The sequence below is a fragment of the Heptranchias perlo genome, chromosome X, assembly GCF_035084215.1.
Source record: "Heptranchias perlo isolate sHepPer1 chromosome X, sHepPer1.hap1, whole genome shotgun sequence".
NCBI classification, from domain to species: Eukaryota; Metazoa; Chordata; class Chondrichthyes; order Hexanchiformes; family Hexanchidae; genus Heptranchias; species Heptranchias perlo.
The window spans coordinates 5,772,376-5,793,965 of NC_090370.1; the positions used below are offsets into that span (position 1 = coordinate 5,772,376).

Here is a 21,590-nt window from a genome sequence, read left to right on the forward strand (position 1 = left end):
TGACTGAAATATACATGAAGAAAAGGCTATAAGAATCGAAGCTGTCTGGGGTGTGAGGTTGGGGACAATACATTGCAAAGTGTGTGTCATGATTATTCAAATAGATGCTTTAAGTATATGAAACTTGGTGAGTTAGTGGGTACAGTGCAGTGTAGATTCAATAGGACGAGGGTTTATGGTCCTACCTCTGCTCTGGCTTGCTCAAAACTCTCTCAATTTTCAGCTGGACAATCTCCTGACCATGTGACCAAACTCCCCCGACTTCTTATAATAAAACCGACTCTGAAAATTCGGAGGTAGAAATTAAATGAAGTAAGGAGGGGAGAAAGAGGAAAGAATAAAAGAAAATGGAGGACACAAAAATAAGGAAAAGGAAGAGTTTGTACATAGATTTTTTAAAGTCCCTGCTACTTGCTGAGCCACCAGGAATGAAGGGGCATGTGGCCACATGGGTTGGAGGCCAGAAAGCAAAAGGTAGGGTTAAAAAGAAGTTTCTTGGACTGGAAAGGTGTGGTGAGTGGTGTTCCACAAGGGTCTCTATTGGAGCTGTTCTCATTCACTACACACATAAAGGTTCTGGACTTGGGAACTGAGGAAACAACATTAAAATTTGCCGATGAAACCAAATTGCTGTGGTCTGGCAAATTGTGACTGAGATTGTGAAAGACTGCAGGAGGACATGGGTAGATGAGCAGGGTGGGCAGATAGGGGGCAGATGCAGTTCAATGTAGAAAAATGTGAAGTCATACATTTTGCAAGTAAGAATAAGGAAAGGAAATATGCCTTAAATGATAGGATTTTAAATGGAGTAGAGGAGCAGGTACACAGATCATTAAAAGTGACAATACAAGTAGATATGGCCACAAAAATGACAAACAGAATCCTGGGTTTTGGATCCAGAAAATACAAAAGCAAGGAGGTAATGTTAAACTCAGGCCACTGTTAGAATATTGTTTATCATTTTGGGTACCCCGTTATAAGAAGGATATAAAAGCAGTGGAAACGATTCAGCATAGGTTCACCAGAATGTTACCAGGGTCTTCGCACTGAGAACACCATCCAACGTGTTGTGTGGCACTACCACCGTGCTAAATGGGATAGATTCAGAACAGATCTAGCAGCTCAAAACTGGGCATCCATGAGGTGCTGTGGGCCATCAGCAGCAGCAGCAGAATTGTATTCCAGCACAATCTGTAACCTCATGGCCCGGCATATTCCTCACTCTACCATTATCGACAAGCCAGGGGATCAACCCTGGTTCAATGAGGAGTGTAGAAGAGCATGCCAGGAGCAGCACCAGACATGCCGAAAAATGAGGTGCCAACCTGGTGAAGCTACAACTCAGGACTACATGCATGCTAAACAGCGGAAGCAACATGCTATAGATAGAGCTAAGCGATTCCACAACCAACGGATCAGATCAAAGCTCTGCAACCCTGCCACATCCAGTCGTGAATGGTGGTGGACAATTAAACAACTAACGGGAGGAGGAGGCTCTGTAAACATCCCCATCCTCAATGATGGTGGAGTCCAGCATGTGAGTGCAAAAGACAAGGCTGAAGCGTTTGCAACCATCTTCAGCCAGAAGTGCCGAGTGGATGATCCATCTCGGCCTCCTCCCGATATCCCCACCATCACAGAAGCCAGTCTTCAGCCAATTCGATTCACTCCATGTGATATCAAGAAACGACTGAGTGCACTGGATACAGCAAAGGCTATGGGCCCCGACAACATCCCGGCTGTAGTGCTGAAGACTTGTGCTCCAGAACTAGCTGCGCCTCTAGCCAATCTGTTCCAGTACAGCTACAACACTGGCATCTACCCGACAATGTGGAAAATTGCCCAGCTATGTCCTGTCCACAAAAAGCAGGACAAATCCAATCCGGCCAATTACCGCCCCATCAGTCTACTCTCAATCATCAGCAAAGTGATGGAAGGTGTCGTCGACAGTGCTATCAAGCGGCACTTACTCACCAATAACCTGCTCACCGATGTTCAGTTTGGGTTCCGCCAGGACCACTCGGCTCCAGACCTCATTACAGCCTTGGTCCAAACATGGACAAAAGAGCTGAATTCCAGAGGTGAGGTGAGAGTGACTGCCCTTGACATCAAGGCAGCATTTGACCGAGTGTGGCACCAAGGAGCCCTAGTAAAATTGAAGTCAATGGAAATCAGGGGGAAATCTCTCCAGTGGCTGGAGTCATACCTAGCACAAAGGAAGACGGTAGTGGTTGTTGGAGGCCAATCATCTCAGCCCCAGGACATTGCTGCAGGAGTTCCTCAGGGCAGTGTCCTTGGCCCAACCATCTTCAGCTGCTTCATCAATGACCTTCCCTCTATCACAAGGTCAGAAATGGGGATGTTCGCTGATGATTGCACAGTGTTCAGTTCCATTCGCAACCCCTCAAATAATGAAGCAGTCCGAGCCCGCATGCAGCAAGACCTGGACAACGTCCAGGCTTGGGCTGATAAGTGGCAAGTAACATTCGCGCCAGACAAGTGCCAGGCAATGACCATCTCCAACAAGAGAGTCTAACCACCTCCCCATGACATTCAACGGCATTACCATCACCGAATCCCCTACCATTAACATCCTGGGGTTTACCATTGACCAGAAACTTAACTGGACCAGCCATATAAATACTGTGGCTACGAGAGCAGGTCAGAGGCTGGGTATTCTGCGGCGAGTGACTCACCTCCTGACTCCCCAAAACCTTTCCACCATCTGCAAGGCACAAGTCAGGAGTGTGATGGAATACTCTCCACTTGCCTGGATGAGTGCAGCTCCAACAACACTCAAGAAGCTCGACACCATCCAGGACAAAGCAGCCCGCTTGATTGGCACCCCATCCACCACCCTAAACATTCACTCCCTTTACCATTGGCGCACTGTGGCTGCAGTGTGTACCATCCACAGGATGCACTGCAGCAACTCGCCAAGGCTTCTTCGACAGCACCTCCCAAACCCGCGACCTCGACCACCTAGAAGGACAAGAGCAGCAGGCACATGGGAACAACACCACCTGCACGTTCCCCTCCAAGTCACACACCATCCTGACTTGGAAATATATCGCCGTTCCTTCATCGTTGCTGGGTCAAAATCCTGGAACTCCCTTCCTAACAGCACTGTGGGAGAACCTTCACCACACAGACTGCAGCGGTTCAAGATGGTGGCTCACCACCACCTTCTCAAGGGCAATTAGGGATGGGCAATAAATGCTGGCCTCGCCAGCGACGCCCACATCCCATGAACGAATAAAAAAAATGACCTGTTTTAGCGCTGGAATATTCTATGCTTCCAATCTGTAGGAGGAGTCACAGTACACAAATCTAGTTACCAGCTACATTTATCGATTTGTCACTTGTGAACTTTGAAATTGTTGCTGCAGAAAGCGAGAAGTGCCATCATGACTGCAGTGTTTACACTTGAATTTAAGTGGGATTATTTTGCAATATGTTGATGGTCATAACCCCCTGCCTCCCCCGCCCCCAAGTTTTTAAATACTTTAAAAGAGGTAGTTGCTCCTCTGAGTGAGAAGAAAAATACCACAGGGCAGAAAATGTCACCTGTGGATTGCGACCAAACGAAACTGGTGCTTAGCACATACCCCATTTAGGACTAGACAGACTAGATGCAGGGAGGATGTTCCCGATGGCTGGGGAGTTCAGAACCAGGGGTCACAGTCTCAGGATACGGGGTATGCCATTTAGAACCGAGACGAGGAGAAATTTCTTCACTCAGAGGGTGGTGAACCTGTGGAATTCTCTACCACAGAAGGCAGTGGAGGCCAAGTCATTAGATGTATTCAAGAAGGAGATAGATATATTTCTTAATGATAAAGGGATCAAGGGATCTGGGGAAAAAGCAGGAACAGGGTACTGAGTTAGACGATCAGCCATGATCATTTTGAATGGTGGAGCAGGCCCGAAGGGCCGAATGGCCTACTCTTGCTCCTATTTTCTATGTTTCTATGTTAACCCAGTAAGGAAACCCATCGTTTTTAAAGTTGTGTTTCAGTAAAATTTCACAGCAGCTGACACTAAAAACTTGAATAATTGCATAATGTCTTTTTATGTTTATTTTTTTGTGAGGGGGAAGGGGTTTAATGGGGTGTTGGGATTATGCAGTGTTTATTTTATATAATGGATGGGAATTTATGGGACAGTTCATTGGCATTTTGTCTGGAGGAGGAATCTGTTTGGCTCCAACTGCATCACAGTGTCACATGAACTGTTTATAGTTTTGTTTTCATATTTGGGCTGTTGAGTGTGATTTTTGAGTCTCCTCAAGACTTATTTTTCTGCGTGTTGGATCAATGATCTATATGTATGGTAAGAAAGACATTTTTGTATTTTTTTTCCCAATTGGGTACAGAATCCTCGTGGATATAGCAACACAGAGGTTGAGAGTTCAAATCCCACCATGGCAGACTGTGAAATTGAATTCACTAAATCCAGTAATTTGTGAGTTGGCACCAGAAAAATGACAATGGAAGCTTCCAGCTTGTCATAAAAACCCAACTAGTTCATTAATATCCTTCAGGGAAGAGAACTGGCCACCCTTACCTGGTCTGGGCCTACATGTGACTCCAGTCCCACACTACGTGGTTGATTCCTTATGCCCTTGGAGCAACTAGGGATGGGCAATAGATACTGACTTGCCAGTGTCGTCCACATCCCAAGAACAAATAAATGTATTTTTTATTACTATTTTTGGTAAATTTTGTGCTCGTTAAAGTCAGGGGGGATATCAGCACTGGGAATGGAATATCCTTCAACCAGCATCGGCATCAAGTACTCCTAGTTCAGGTGTTGCATAAATTAGATGCACACTGTCTCTAACCTGCTCCAACAGTATGCCCTGCCCCCTAACCTGAGAAGTGTGCTCCCTATTGAAGCAGTGCGACATTTCCATTTTCCGCACCAGGCATCCTCTGGGTGAGATTCTCATTTTCTGCTGAACTACAGGCCGTTTCGTGCTGTGGACCCCTGACTGGTAGGAAGTAGTTGGAGACTGCCCACATTCATTTATCTTAGGACCCTTGCAGCCAACAGAGAGTGCTGACTTTTATCCCATCAGTTTGGTTTCGATTCAAACCCAGATCCCAGAGGTGAAAGTGTAGTGACCTAACCCACTGCCCTCAACCTTTTCCAGAATTCTCTTCATTTTTGGCGTTGACCAGTGACCCTTTTCCAAGTCTGTTAACTTAGGGAGTGGTGTGGTGCAGAGAGGAACCTTAAAAGAAGGGGGAAAAACAGAAAACAATTAAACATTTTCCCTTTTCCCATTCTACTAATAATGTGGCAGAAACTAAAATAAGCCTGTATCCATGGGCAACGCATGACACCCAAGAGATTTTCAACAATACTTTAGGAAATAAAATTGATTTTAAAAAAAGAACACTGGTGTTGTAAAGTTGCAAAGCCTTCATGTGTCTACTCTTAACTTTGCTTTGCCTTCCACTTTACCAGGACCTTGAAACTATGGCACTCCTTCCCTTCCTCAGTCTTCCATTCTTCCCCCAATATACAAGCTTTAAAACCTCAGCATGGCGCCGCTCATTAACTGGTTCTCCATTTGCCTCGTCGTCTCCTCTGCTCTTTTCAAGCCTGTAACCGTACAGCACTATGGCCCTTCACTTAGGTTTCCCAATTAAATAAAAAATATAAATAAGTTATGTAAATTACAAATAGGAGAGAAGTTAATATGCTTTGATTTACATCTTTGGCTGGTTATTTGTGGAGTAAAGGGCTGAATGGATGTCAGTTCCGATTTAAAATAAACTGGAGGATGTCAGATGACAAAGTCATGGAAAAAAGACCATTAATATTTCCCCTTTCAGATTCAGTTGCTGTCTTGGGTTCTCCCAGCCTCTGAATATGACCATAGAAATGAAAAGCACTCTGTTCCACGAACTGACTGCAGTATTTGTACGCACACTTGGAGCAGTTTTGCAAAACCAGTAATTTTCACATTTTCTATGTAACCTCAGAGTATTTTAAGACAACTGGGAGCTATTTGTTGGAACGAGGTGTAAGATTTGTAGAGTGAGCAGCTTTGAAGCAGAGCCCAGGTACACCGAGAGGAAAATTTAAAAGAATCCTGGCTCTATAAATGCAGAATGATTCAATGACGTTATGCAATGTTCAGCTAAAAATATTTCAAATCTATAAACACACATCCCTGGATTCACTCCATGTGCTGGCAGCTGCTGCTTCTGGAAGGAGCCTGTGTAAACTGTGTGTTATTTATTAACTCTTGACACACTACAGAAACCTGTCAGAATTAAGTCACTTTACTGCAACCCAGTAACTCCAAGTCTTTCTTGTTTCTCTTTAAGTCGCTGGGATGGACTTTTTCTCCTTTCATTTATAGAAAATGGGGGAAAAAATCGGTCAATAATGTTTGTCTTTTTCTCCCCCCTGGTTTCCTGTACCACTCACCATTGCTGTCCAAAGTTTGGCCTGTTTCCAGGCCTCTACCAATGCTGGTGTAGAACTAGCTGCTAAGCGGTGTCCAAGAGTGGCCAAGGTTGTCCCCAGCTGTTTTTCTATCCATTCAGTGGCACCCCACTGTGGTATGACTGAGATCAGGAGCTCAGCATGCCAAGGATCATGGGATTGACCACATCTGACCATTCTATGCCTTAGTAGATTGGAGTTCAAATATAGTATACCCTGCACGTTCCCCTTGTTCTTGATTCACATTCTCGATTCACGTTCTCCCATAGTGTGCTCCACTGGATCGAAGTGTTTGGGTGGGAGGGATGGAGTACGGGAAATTCTAAAGAGAACTGATCTCTGATCCAGTAGCTGAGTGGGCTGCATGCAATGCAGGCAGCCACTCAGTACTTAGATGTGCAATGAGTTTCTCAGCTCCCGGCCAAATGATCATATTAAGTTGTGCGCATAACATGGCATAAGGGGCCACTTGCAGCCCACCTCTCCCTCACCTACGATCCTCAAGAGACCTGCTCCTCCATGTGTCTCTGGGTCTCCATTCACACCCCACAATCACAGAAAGTGGGGCCCTCAGCAAAAATTGAATGATTAGCTCTGCTATATCTGGAGGTGGAACACCCTATGGGGGCGGGGGGGGTGGGGGGTGGTGGAGGGAAATTATATTCTATTTATCTGTCCTATTAGTGTACTTGCCCTAGTGTCCACTGTGACTAAAGATGCAAATGAACTGACCCAAGAAATTTGAATGCTATTAACATATTACCTTTAGACACAACTTGCACCTTATATCACCAATATGCACTTTCAAAATATAAATAAACTTCAATTTTTTCCCCCAAATTTATGGTTGTTATTTATGAATGATGTAGAACAGGGTGTCTGAGTAGTATTAAATTTGCTGGTAACACTCTGTATGCAGATGATGAATATAACGGAGAACTATCTTCAGAAAGACTTGTTATGAATTGTATAGATGGGCTGAGGTAGGTCAGCTGGATTTTAATGTGGATAAATTTAGGATAATACACATAAGAAGAGGTAACAATAAATGTGTATAACATGAAAGGGTGTCTGTTGGCAGAAGCCAAAAGGAAAAGGATTTGGGAGTGATCATTGATCATGATCTGAAAGCATCTGGTCAGTGTACGGCAGTTATTAATAACTGGCAAATCAGGTCCTGGGATACATCAGGAGAGTATTGGACTATATTTCAAAACTGACATAGATTCATTAGAAAGGGTTCAGGAAAGAGTGACCAGGATGATTCCAAGCCTTAGAGGGACTAAGTTATGAAAAATGGCCCAAGGGACTGAACTTATTTTCATTGGCGAAAAGAAGACTAAGTGGAGACATGATCCAGATCTTTAAATAATAAGTGACATGAATAAAGTTGAACAAAAAGCTTTCTTGGAAGGGCGGGGGAGATTTTCAACTTCCGCCTAAAACAGGTATGAAGTCGGCAGAACTGCTGCCCTGCCCGTCCAAAGCCAGTGTTGGGAGGTACAAACCATTCTCAGCTTTAGGCCTCATCAGCATAATTCAGATGAGCTGCCAAGCAGTCAATGAGCACCAATGGGCAGCTCGCCACACTGGCGGGGTGGGGGGGGGGGCAGGAAATCTGGCAGCTCCATGGGTGAGTCAAGCCAGAAGTGATTGGGGGGGGGGGTGGGAAAGAGAGGTGTAGTGGGAGGTCCGACAGTGGGCCGCAGTATTTTTATGCGCCTGCCTAACAAAGGATCAAACCCACAATTGTCAATGTCCTTGAGGTCAATGTGGCTGCATGGTGACAAAGCTGGCAATGGAAGTTCAGAACCATGCCAACCCTCTGTAGCTCAGGTACAACTGAGCCAGGCAGTTCTGTGGTACTCCAGGGCAATGTAGATGATTGACCAGCCAGCATGGCTCACTAATGGAACCTGGAGAAGTAGACCAGTCACTGGAGGATGGGATTCTTTTCACTCAGCTCCAGATAACCCTTCAGGACAGTGCCATGCTGGGTAGGATGGGTCTAGTTGGACAAGCAGTGGGAAACTTACCAGTGCTCTGTACTGGTAGGCCGTTTTTCTTTTAGCTGGTTTAGCTCCAGTCGTACCCCTGAGCATTGGCTTTGCCAACCTCTGACTAAGTTTGGAGAAATGGAGTGTGTCCCTATGGGCAAAGAGTGTGCCCAAAGTGCAGGCATGAACTCCACCTATGTGGATTTCTCAGTAGTTCAATTTGGTAACTCTTTAACATGCAGATGAGTGTCCACATTGGAGATGGATTTCCACATGTGTCAGACACCTAGCTAACCAAAAAAATCTCTTGAAGGTGGTGATTCAGACTGAAGTATGGTTCTACAACAACAATTTGCATTCAAATTGTGTCTTTAATGTAGTAAAACATCCCCAAGGCGCTACAGATACCAGCAGCCCTCCAGTATCGCATCCATTCGTCACTTGAACCTAGACAAGGAGACGATTCAACCATGCAGAGTATCACAGCTGAGACTGAGCCCTCACCTGAGATACACACCCACACTTTGCAGTAGGGATCACTGAATAGCGATCAGGAGCAAGAGGCATCGGCTGATTTTCCCCCCCTCCCCACTCCCTCCCACCGCAGGACCAGGGACACTGAGGCCCTATAGGTGCACCTAGGCTCCATGATCGGCCCCTATAGATGTACGTGGACTCCATTATCAGGCCCTATAGATTTACATGGACTCCGTTATCGGCCCCTATAGATGTACGTGGACTCCATTATCGGCCCCTATAGATGTACGTGGACTCCATGATCGGCCCCTATAGATGTATATGGACTCCATGATCGGCCCCTATAGATTTACGTGGACTCCGTTATCGGCCCCTATAGATGTACGTGGACTCCATGATCGGCCCCTATAGATTTACGTGGACTCCATTATCGGCCCCTATAGATTTACGTGGACTCCATTATCGGCCCCTATAGATGTATATGGACTCCATTATTGGCCCCTATAGATGTACATGGACTCCATTATCGGCCCCTATAGATGTACGTGGACTCCATGATCGGCCCCTATAGATTTACGTGGACTCCATTATCGGCCCCAATAGATTGACGTGGACTCCGTTATCGGCCCCTATAGATTTACGTGGACTCCATTATCGGCCCCTATAGATGTACGTGGACTCTGTTATCGGCCCCTATAGATTTACGTGGACTCCATTATCGGCCCCTATAGATTTACGTGGACTCTGTTATCGGCCCCTATCGATGTACGTGGACTCCGTTATCGGCCCCTATAGATTTACGTGGACTCCATTATCGGCCCCTATAGATTTACGTGGACTCCATTATCGGCCCCTATAGATGTATATGGACTCCATTATTGGCCCCTATAGATGTACATGGACTCCATTATCGGCCCCTATAGATGTACGTGGACTCCATGATCGGCCCCTATAGATTTACGTGGACTCCATTATCGGCCCCAATAGATTGACGTGGACTCCGTTATCGGCCCCTATAGATTTACGTGGACTCCATTATCGGCCCCTATAGATGTACGTGGACTCTGTTATCGGCCCCTATAGATTTACGTGGACTCCGTTATCGGCCCCTATAGATTTACGTGGACTCTGTTATCGGCCCCTATCGATGTACGTGGACTCCGTTATCGGCCCCTATAGATTTACGTGGACTCCATTATCGGCCCCTATAGATTTACGTGGACTCCATTATCGGCCCCTATAGATGTACATGGACTCCATGATCGGCCCCTATAGATGAACGTGGACTCCATTATCGGCCCCTATAGATGAACGTGGACTCCTTTATCGGCCCCTATAGATTTACGTGGACTCCATGATCGGCCCCTATAGATTTACGTGGACTCCGTTATCGGCCCCTATAGATTTACGTGGACTCCATGATCGGCCCCTATAGATTTACGTGGACTCCATTATCGGCCCCTATAGATGTACGTGGACTCCATTATCGGCCCCGATAGATTTACGTGGACTCCGTTATCGGCCCCTATAGATTTACGTGGACTCCGTTATCGGCCCCTATAGATGTACGTGGACTCCATTATCGGCCCCAATAGATTGACGTGGACTCCGTTATCGGCCCCTATAGATTTACGTGGACTCCATTATCGGCCCCTATAGATGTACGTGGACTCTGTTATCGGCCCCTATAGATGTACGTGGACTCCGTTATCGGCCCCTATAGATTTACGTGGACTCTGTTATCGGCCCCTATCGATGTACGTGGACTCCGTTATCGGCCCCTATAGATTTACGTGGACTCCATTATCGGCCCCTATAGATTTACGTGGACTCCATTATCGGCCCCTATAGATGTACATGGACTCCATGATCGACCCCTATAGATGAACGTGGACTCCATTATCGGCCCCTATAGATGAACGTGGACTCCTTTATCGGCCCCTATAGATTTACGTGGACTCCATGATCGGCCCCTATAGATTTACGTGGACTCCGTTATCGGCCCCTATAGATTTACGTGGACTCCATGATCGGCCCCTATAGATTTACGTGGACTCCATTATCGGCCCCTATAGATGTACGTGGACTCCATTATCGGCCCCTATAGATTTACGTGGACTCCGTTATCGGCCCCTATAGATTTACGTGGACTCCGTTATCGGCCCCTATAGATGTACGTGGACTCCATTATCGGCCCCTATAGATTTACGTGGACTCCGTTATCGGCCCCTATAGATTTACGTGGACTCCATTATCGGCCCCTATAGATTTACGTGGACTCCATGATCGGCCCCTATAGATTTACGTGGATTCCGTTATCGGCCCCTATAGATGTACGTGGACTCCGTTATCGGCCCCTATAGATTTACGTGGACTCCGTTATCGGCCCCTATAGATTTACGTGGACTCCATTATCGGCCCCTATAGATTTACGTGGACTCCATGATCGGCCCCTATCGATGTACGTGGACTCCGTTATCGGCCCCTATAGATTTACGTGGACTCCATTATCGGCCCCTATAGACTTACGTGGACTCCATTATCGGCCCCTATAGATTTACGTGGACTCCATGATCGGCCCCTATAGATTTACGTGGATTCCGTTATCGGCCCCTATAGATGTACGTGGACTCCATGATCGGCCCCTATCGATGTACGTGGACTCCGTTATCGGCCCCTATAGATTTACGTGGACTCCATTATCGGCCCCTATAGACTTACGTGGACTCCATTATCGGCCCCTATAGATTTACGTGGACTCCATGATCGGCCCCTATAGATTTACGTGGACTCCGTTATCGGCCCCTATAGATTTACGTGGACTCCATTATCGGCCCCTATCGATGTACGTGGACTCCATGATCGGCCCCTATAGATTTACGTGGACTCCGTTATCGGCCCCTATAGATTTACGTGGACTCCATGATCGGCCCCTATCGATGTACGTGGACTCCATTATCGGCCCCTATAGATTTACGTGGACTCTGTTATCGGCCCCTATAGATGTACGTGGACTCCGTTATCGGCCCCTATAGATTTACGTGGACTCCATTATCGGCCCCTATAGATTTACGTGGACTCCGTTATCGGCCCCTATAGATTTACGTGGACTCCATGATCGGCCCCTATCGATGTACGTGGACTCCATTATCGGCCCCTATAGATTTACGTGGACTCTGTTATCGGCCCCTATAGATTTACGTGGACTCCGTTATCGGCCCCTATAGATTTACGTGGACTCCATGATCGGCCCCTATAGATTTACGTGGACTCCGTTATCGGCCCCTATAGATTTACGTGGACTCCATGATCGGCCCCTATAGATTTACGTGGACTCCGTTATCGGCCCCTATAGATTTACGTGGACTCCGTTATCGGCCCCTATAGACTTACGTGGACTCCATTATCGGCCCCTATAGATGTACGTGGACTCCGTTATCGGCCCCTATAGATGTACGTGGACTCCATGATCGGCCCCTATAGATGTACGTGGACTCCGTTATCGGCCCCTATAGATTTACGTGGACTCCATGATCGGCCCTGATAGATTTACGTGGACTCCGTTATCGGCCCCTATAGATTTACGTGGACTCCATTATCGGCCCCTATAGATGTACGTGGACTCCGTTATCGGCCCCTATAGATTTACGTGGACTCCATGATCGGCCCCTATAGATGTACGTGGACTCCGTTATCGGCCCCTATAGATTTACGTGGACTCCGTTATCGGCCCCTATAGATGTACGTGGACGCCATTATCGGCCCCTATAGATTTACGTGGACTCCGTTATCGGCCCCTATAGATTTACGTGGACTCCGTTATCGGCCCCTATAGATTTACGTGGACTCCGTTATCGGCCCCTATAGATTTACGTGGACTCCGTTATCGGCCCCTATAGATTTACGTGGACTCCGTTATCGGCCCCTATAGATTTACGTGGACGCCATTATCGGCCCCTATAGATTTACGTGGACTCCATTATCGGCCCCTATAGATTTACGTGGACTCCATTATCGGCCCCTATAGATTTACGTGGACTCCATTATCGGCCCCTATAGATTTACGTGGACTCCATTATCGGCCCCTATAGATTTACGTGGACTCCGTTATCGGCCCCTATAGACTTACGTGGACTCCGTTATCGGCCCCGATAGATTTACGTGGACTCCGTTATCGGCCCCTATAGATTTACGTGGACTCCATGATCGGCCCCTATAGATTTACGTGGACTCCGTTATCGGCCCCTATAGATTTACGTGGACTCCATGATCGGCCCCTATAGATTTACGTGGACTCCGTTATCGGCCCCTATAGATTTACGTGGACTCCGTTATCGGCCCCTATAGACTTACGTGGACTCCATTATCGGCCCCTATAGATGTACGTGGACTCCGTTATCGGCCCCTATAGATGTACGTGGACTCCATGATCGGCCCCTATAGATGTACGTGGACTCCGTTATCGGCCCCTATAGATTTACGTGGACTCCATGATCGGCCCTGATAGATTTACGTGGACTCCGTTATCGGCCCCTATAGATTTACGTGGACTCCATTATCGGCCCCTATAGATGTACGTGGACTCCGTTATCGGCCCCTATAGATTTACGTGGACTCCATGATCGGCCCCTATAGATGTACGTGGACTCCGTTATCGGCCCCTATAGATTTACGTGGACTCCGTTATCGGCCCCTATAGATGTACGTGGACGCCATTATCGGCCCCTATAGATTTACGTGGACTCCGTTATCGGCCCCTATAGATTTACGTGGACTCCGTTATCGGCCCCTATAGATTTACGTGGACTCCGTTATCGGCCCCTATAGATTTACGTGGACTCCGTTATCGGCCCCTATAGATTTACGTGGACTCCGTTATCGGCCCCTATAGATTTACGTGGACGCCGTTATCGGCCCCTATAGATTTACGTGGACTCCATTATCGGCCCCTATAGATTTACGTGGACTCCGTTATCGGCCCCTATAGATTTACGTGGACGCTATTATCGGCCCCTATAGATTTACGTGGACTCCATTATCGGCCCCTATAGATTTACGTGGACTCCATTATCGGCCCCTATAGATTTACGTGGACTCCATTATCGGCCCCTATAGATTTACGTGGACTCCGTTATCGGCCCCGATAGATTTACGTGGACTCCGTTATCGGCCCCTATAGACTTACGTGGACTCCGTTATCGGCCCCGATAGATTTACGTGGACTCCGTTATCGGCCCCTATAGACTTACGTGGACTCCGTTATTGGCCCCCATCACATTGCAGAATCTGAAACTCACAGGCGAATATAAACCCCATTAACCTTGTGCTTGGCCATATCATCATCATGAGGGAGATTTAATTTAACAATTAACGTATAAGATTTGATTAAAGTACAGGATCTGTATCCTGCTGATATGAGTATTGAATTATTAGTTCAACCCTACAAAAAAATTACGATTATTCCTGAGAACATTAATCCATTCGTATTTTATACTTGGTCTTTTTCTGTTGTTGTAAAGCAGACTTGAGGGTATCGGGAAGGTGCAGTATCTGTGCATTTCTTTGGCTTCATTGAGTGCCAGGGTAATGGTTCTGTGGACAGAAGTATTTTTTTGGCAGTGCACAAGAGCTGAAGCAGAGAGGCCAAGCCTCCCGCAGCACTCCAGTGCTTCGGTAGCAGAGCAGCCTTACAAACGCACTTTGTGCTGCTCCACAGAAAGAACTCCAGTGTTTTACTTTTTTTAAAAAAAAAGCGACTGACCCTGCAGATTGTAAAATGTCGACTCTCGAGAAAGCCAGAGGAACAAAAGTTGTGTCACAGGTAACTGGTCCGTGCTGCTTCTTTGTGGGTTGGGGGGGGGTGGGGGGGAGTTGTTGGTGCTTTTCGTCTCCAAAAAAAGGGTCCTGTGCTTTTGCTGCGAGTTTACGTTAGTAGACAGTGGAATTCTTGATGGTTCTATGCCTTGTTGTAAATGTGGCCTAATGCAAATCGGTGCAGCTATTGTGAGAGACCTTTAACTCTTGACTCATCAGGTATTTAGTGAAGGAAGCAAAGTCTATCCATTTGACAGTGAGATGTGTTCAGTTAGTCCTCTGTATGTGCTGTAAAATCTGAGCTTTCTGTGTTCGGCAGAATGGAAAACAGCTGATTTGTGATGGTTTTAACTTGCCATTTAAAACCGACAGAAAATGAATGCTTTCTGTTACTAGCAATGCTTTACAGGATGTTTCAGAATTCTTCTTACTACAATAGCAGTATTCTTTTGAAACTGACTTTCATGAAAATTTCACAAACTTGAACTCGACCCGCTGCTAGATTGTCTGGACTTGAGCTGTCACTGTGTTGTAAGATTGCTAGTTTGATCGATTTGAAATGTCGGTGACGTTGACGAGGTGTGTTTGTAAAGAGTGACGGTAGCTTTAAGGTCTGAACGCGATTAATTATTAAACTGCAGGAGGGGGTTTTGTGTGCAATTTCATTGCGCATGCTATTGGCAGATGAAACATCAAACATACAGGAGTTTACATTGAAGTGCGCTGGTCCACAGAGCTGATGAAAAGCTCCTAATAAGGAACGAGGTTCTGGGTGGATTTTGCTTTGACTCAGAGTTACCAGCCAAACATGAAACTTGAGGTTGATCTGATAGAACAAGCACCCTGTTCAGAAACAAGTGCAAGTTTGTGCAGGTGAAAGGTTTGCTGACAAGTTGAATGCAAGGGGCGGGGGAGGTTTTTTTTTTGGGGTTGCTCCATGTCTGAAAGTCCTCATCCTTGCGAGGGCATCTGTGCGACGTTGCTCACGATACTGACTTGTGAAACTCGCTGTGACCGAACTGTTGCGTCAGTCTCTCTTCTCTCCACTCTCTTCCTGAAAGATGCCAACGTGCTGGCACATGGTTCCCTGGACACTGGCCACCCTCTGGTACCGTGCCCAATGGGTCATTCTTCGTATGTCAGTCTACACTGGGATGGTTGAACAGCAATTGGTCCACGGGGAGCTATGCCAGCCAAGCCCCAATCCAGTCCTCCCTTGAGATCCACACAGATGCACTTCCCAGCAGGGTTGCTAAGCAGCGATTCGGAGCAGGAGACCTGGATGAAATTTTTTTTGGGGGGGTCCCCTTCCTTTCTAAGACAAATTGTAGCATCCCTACCTCTGTCCTGGCTAAGATCAGCGCACTCGGTACAGAATGAGAATTGAGACTGGCACCCTTCTGGTCTGTTCGGTTCAGTTCCGTACTTGGCTCCGCACGAACCAACTGAACAACTTTAGGAATTTGAAGTCCATTCATGGCTATCATGGGGTCTTTGTAGTGGAATGACACTGTTGTCTTGGATTGGTTGTAAATGGGACTCTCTCACTCCTGATGGTGAGGGCCCCTTTAAAACACTACAGTGCCTTCATTATGTCACTCCTGCGATGGAAAGTGTTACTGTAGCCTTGCCATGAGATCTCGATTATACAAACTGGGTATTTTTGTTTCAGAAATTCCCTCTGATTTATTGCCGCAGGGCACCTTTGTAAAGAATGGGCGGATTTTTAGTACATAAAATACATTAGTCATAAATGCATGACATATTGCCAAAAATCATGTAATAGGCACTATTGAAATTCAAGCTTGGATGACTTCTTATTCTTTCACAAAAAGGAAATCAATCTCATTAACCCCCTCCTCCGCACAAGTCTTTGTTGAATGCACAGGTGCTCCCTTGATGGCTCGGTGGGTAAATGAACTCCCCAGAGTGGTGCTAAGCTGAAGAGACCAGGAAAGCTCGAGGTTCATTCCTTCGACCTGTGATGAATTAGCTGATCTCTTTTCAGGGAAGATTCGGGGTTCTGGGGAGAGGGCAGAGCGGTGGGATTAGGTTTGGATTGCTCTAGCAAAGAGCCAGCACAGTCACAATGGGCCGGATGGCCTCTTTCTGTACTGTAAACATCAATGGTTCTATCTCAGCTAGAGCAGCAGTAGGAGTGACACAAATGGCTTCTGCCCCCGATCACTTTCCGGGGACTCCTGCTGGAATGAACATGTGTGCGTAGGATCAGGCTGGATGTTTGATACCCCATAGTCAACCAGCCCTGACACGCACTACGTAGGCCCACACATATAGAATGGTCACTTGGGTGAGGTACTGGTGAGTGGCTAGCGCCCGTAGAACTGGACCTGGCACAAGTCTCTGCCTATGTAGGAGGAGAGGAGCAATGGGAAGGTGACTGTGGGGAAACCACAGTAGATCTTGCAGTTGTTACAAAATCCCTGATCAGTAGGAGCTCGAGCTTCATGCGGTTCCTTCAATATGGTTTGCCACTTTGTACTTCTGCTGCGTCATATACACAGATCATTGGCATCAGCTCTTTGCTTTGGCTTCTAGCTCCTTGAGTGGAAGGTACTTGCTGATGTCAGCGAGACAAGTGGGTAACCCCCCCCCAAACATCACTTCCATCATGAAAGTGTGGTAATCTTCAGAACTGGGGCCTCAAGGAAAACCATTTCCATCACAAAACAGGCCAGCCTTCTTAACCTCATACTGTTTGTCAGAAAAATTAAATCTTGTGACTTTAACGTGTCTTTGGGCATCTTGATTTTCTGGATAGAGGACAATGGGTGGCATTAACCCACGTTTGTTGGTGTAGCCATCATGATCTTTTTTGTTCAATTGATGCAGTTTGACATTCACACGTCATTCTCTGAATGAGATGAACACAAATGGGCTGCAGTTTAATAGCAGAGTGTAAAATGGTTAGACGCCATCAAGTGAGAGACTGGGGGATGCTTCTGGTACCTGGGTTCAAATCAAACTTGGACTGATTCTAAATACTTTAACAGTCTTCTTGTATTACTGTGGAATGGAAGCAGTTCAGATATATGTGCCAATTTCTATTGAGCTAAATCAGCCCCATTTATATGCACACAAACAGGTTTCGCAATTTCAGCATCAACCACAGGTACAGTTATTGCAAAGTCACACTCATGACTCTCCCCAGTTGGCCTGAATGCCATCGACATTGGCTGTTTATATTTGCTGTCATCAGTATTTTCAGTCAGAGGCAGTGAATGAAACTCCCATTCCAGGAGCATCTCACTGCGGAGTGTGTCAGCTCTCTTACATTGCTGCCAATGGCACTCTTGCCATTGGTGGCAACCCTATAGTATAAATGAGGCCTAAGTGAATCAGATTTGGGGCAGTTTCATCCCAGTTTCTAGTGGACATGAATAAAAATACTTTAGCATTAATTAGCATTGAATTAGAGATGTTATTCGTTGGCAATCTGATTCTGCGAAACCTTAAAGATGGCTGGTGCAGAAAATGGAAATATCACACTGGTGCAGTGGGGGTGCTCGACTGAGTTTGAGGTTAAGACACATTATTGTGGTGGTGTTGAAAGACTCCCTGTTTCTAACCCTATTACACCTGACCTAGGAGTAGAAAAGAGGGGAAAGTATTCCTCACCAACAAGCCTCACCTAATGAGTGCTAGTTTGCCAAAAATGTTTTAAACAATGACATAATTCCTGTAACAGGTGTAAAGAAATCCAAAGGTGATGGTACTCGGAACACCGCTGTACTGAACCCGTAAAGAAACCTTGTGAGAAAGTGAAACGTGATCATTGCAGGCTCTTAAACACCTATTTAACAGACACTCATTTACCAGACTCACTCCTTTAGCTGACCTCTGTCCCACCACTCCTGTCCTATGTGTTGATGTAAAGTCAGTTTAGTGGAGCGTAAGCACCTTATTTGTATTCTCCATCCTGGGTTTTTATAGCACTATGTTTCAAATTCCAAATGAATAGTGTTTAATCCCAGTTCTGTTTTGAAATGCTCTTGCAGGAATGAGATGTCCAAGGCAGGCTACGTTTGGTTGCTAGACCACTCTGATATTTGAGTGACGGGTAAATGGATACTACAATAGAAAGAAAGAAAGACTTGCCTTTCACAACCTCAGAATGTCTCAAAGCGCTTTACAGCCAAAGAAGTACTTTTTGAAGTGTACTCATTGTTGTAATGTAGGAAATGTGGCAGCCAATCTGCACTGAGCAAGATCCTACAAACAGCAATGTGATAATGATCAGGTAATCTGATGTTTTAATGATGTTGGTTGAGGGATAAATATTGGCCAGGACACCGGGGAGAACTCCTCTTCCAATAGTGCCGTGGGATCTTTTACATCCACCTGAGAGGGCAAACGGGGCCTTGGTTTAATATTTCATCCGAAAGACAGCACCTCCGACAATGACAGCACTTCCTCAGTGCAGCAGTGGAGTGTTAGCCTGGATTAGATGCTCAAGCCTCAAGAGTGTGGCTTGAACCCACAACCTTCTGACTCAGAGGTGAGAGTGCAACCCACTGAGCCACAGCTGTCAATGATCATCATTCATCTGGATTTTCCTCTCTTAAATTCTAAATACACACTCTTCCTGCTTCCTGCGCTCTTAGTGTTGACATCAAGACTCGTCACAATGTCTGCTAAGCTGCTTTTATATTGGGTTTATTGAGGTGTTTGTGCCACCAGCTCCCCACGTGCAGGTCTCGCTCAGCTGGCAGCAACCTCAACGTAAACATGTTGGATTCACTCCATTCATGGGACTGAGCCTGAGTCCCTCCATTCATGGGACTGAGCCTGAGTCCCTCCATTCATGGGACTGAGCCTGAGTCCCTCCATTCATGGGACTGAGCCTGAGTCCCTCCATTCATGGGACTGAGCCTGAGTCCCTCCATTCATGGGACTGAGCCTGAGTCCCTCCATTCATGGGACTGAGCCTGAGTCCCTCCATTCATGGGACTGAGCCTGAGTCCCTCCATTCATGGGACTGAGCCTGAGTCCCTCCATTCATGGGACTGAGCCTGAGTCCCTCCATTCATGGGACTGAGCCTGAGTCCCTCCATTCATGGGACTGAGCCTGAGTCCCTCCGGTGGTGCCAGGACTGTCAGTTCTAGGGAGAGGCATATGCAGGCCAGTCCTGTTTGTGCTAAAGTTACACAAATGAAAGAAAGACTTGCATTTCTATAGCGCCTTTCACGACCTCAGGACGTCCCAAAGCGCTTTACAGCCAATGAAATACTTTTGAAGTGTAGTCACTGTTGTAATGTAGGAACTTTAGAATGACTTCACGATCAACAGTAAGTGATGGGTCACTGGTGATTTTCCTATAGGGTAAGCTGAGCTGTGTTGCTAAGGTGTTTTCCTAAAGGTGCGAAATCTAAGAGTGAGTGAAACCATGCCGCTCATACACCTTATAGCATCACCTGAGGCCTGTGGCCATGTCAACTTACCATCCTCTGGGTTGAGAGAAGGAGAGAAACCTGTAAAAGGGGAGAAAAGTAATGTTCAGAATGGTATTTTACATTGGCATTCTCATTGAGCGAGGTAACAATGACTGGTGCAGCAGGCTCTGCTCTTTCGGTCTTGTGGTAGATTGTTGGGGCAGAGTAGAGGGAGGTTGAGTCTGCATGTGGCCTGTGCTTTACCCGACCTGTGAGTACTTGAGGGGGCAAAAAGTGGGACCATGTTCTCTTAGCATAGACATCTTACAACTCAATGAGAACGGAAGTTCACTAAAGCTGTTTAAAGTTACCTGTCATTGGCTATTTATTGTGTACCAAGAGCCCTGTAAGTTTAAAATGTACTGCAGCCATTCTTCTAAAGGTATCTATCATGATGTGGAGGCACTGTTAAAATGTGATTTGGTAGGAAGGCTCAGATGCACATTGGACAAGGAATTAGCCTGTAATATCCGCAATGCCCACATACCTGTATCAGAGCTGAATCCTTACTGTCATGAGGTGCAGAGGGAAGGGAAAAGGGAGGAGAGTGTTAATGAGACCTCAGCATCTGACAGTAACATCTGGACTCTGGTTCTGGCTGCATAGGCCCCATGGGTAATCTGAAACAATTACTGCTGACAACATGGTTTTATCTGAAAGGCCAAAGGAGGGCCATGTGGCTGAGGCCCTTTGCACCAGGGGTCACAGTCTCAGGATACGGGGTATGCCATTTAGAACCGAGATGAGGAGAAATTTCTTCACTCAGAGGGTGGTGAACCTGTGGAATTCTCTACCACAGAAGGCAGTGGAGGCCAAGTCATTAGATGTATTCCAGAAGGAGATAGATATATTTCTTAATGATAAAGGGATCAAGGGATATGGGGAAAAAGCGGGAACAGGGTACTGAGTTAGATGATCAGCCATGATCATTTTGAATGGTGGAGCAGGCCCGAAGGGCCGAATGGCCTACTCTTGCTCCTATTTTCTATGTTTCTATGATTCTAGGAAGTCTTAAGGAGAAAGGAAAGTATAGGAAGTGAGCACTTTCCCACATAAATGGTCCTTTATTATTGGTCTCCGGTGCTTTTTTGAAAAAAGCAATTACATTATAAAAATGAGTATTTAAAAATGTTAAGACCAGATTCCTGGTGCCACCATTTGATTTTGACACCTATTACGGGGAAACAGGTGTCAAGCTTTCCTGCCTAACACCAAAATCACGCCAACAATCAGCTGTTGTAAAGAAGTTTCATAATCCCCGCTATAGGTGCTCTGTGTGATGTCATCAAAGTAAATGGCAGCACTTAACATACAAAAAGTAATTTTTATATAAGATATATATTTTTAATTGTTTTATTAAAGGCGTTATTAATACCTTTAATAAAA

General features: G+C 46.2%; 1 protein-coding gene across 6 annotated transcripts in view; it reads left to right on the top strand.

Moving 5' to 3' along the window:
- LOC137307210 (tensin-2-like) overlaps window positions 1–21,590 on the top strand; it is a 245,814-nt gene that overhangs the window by 74,634 nt on the left and 149,590 nt on the right. Inside the window, exon 1 of one of the 6 annotated variants that reach the window (XM_067976613.1) lies at window positions 14,552–14,757. The exons of the other annotated variants lie outside the window; for them this stretch is intronic. Within the exon in view, the coding sequence (XP_067832714.1) occupies window positions 14,713–14,757 (45 nt within the window). The 5' untranslated portion in view covers window positions 14,552–14,712. Of the gene's footprint in view, window positions 1–14,551; window positions 14,758–21,590 lie in introns of those variants that run through there. 6 annotated transcript variants of the gene reach the window in all.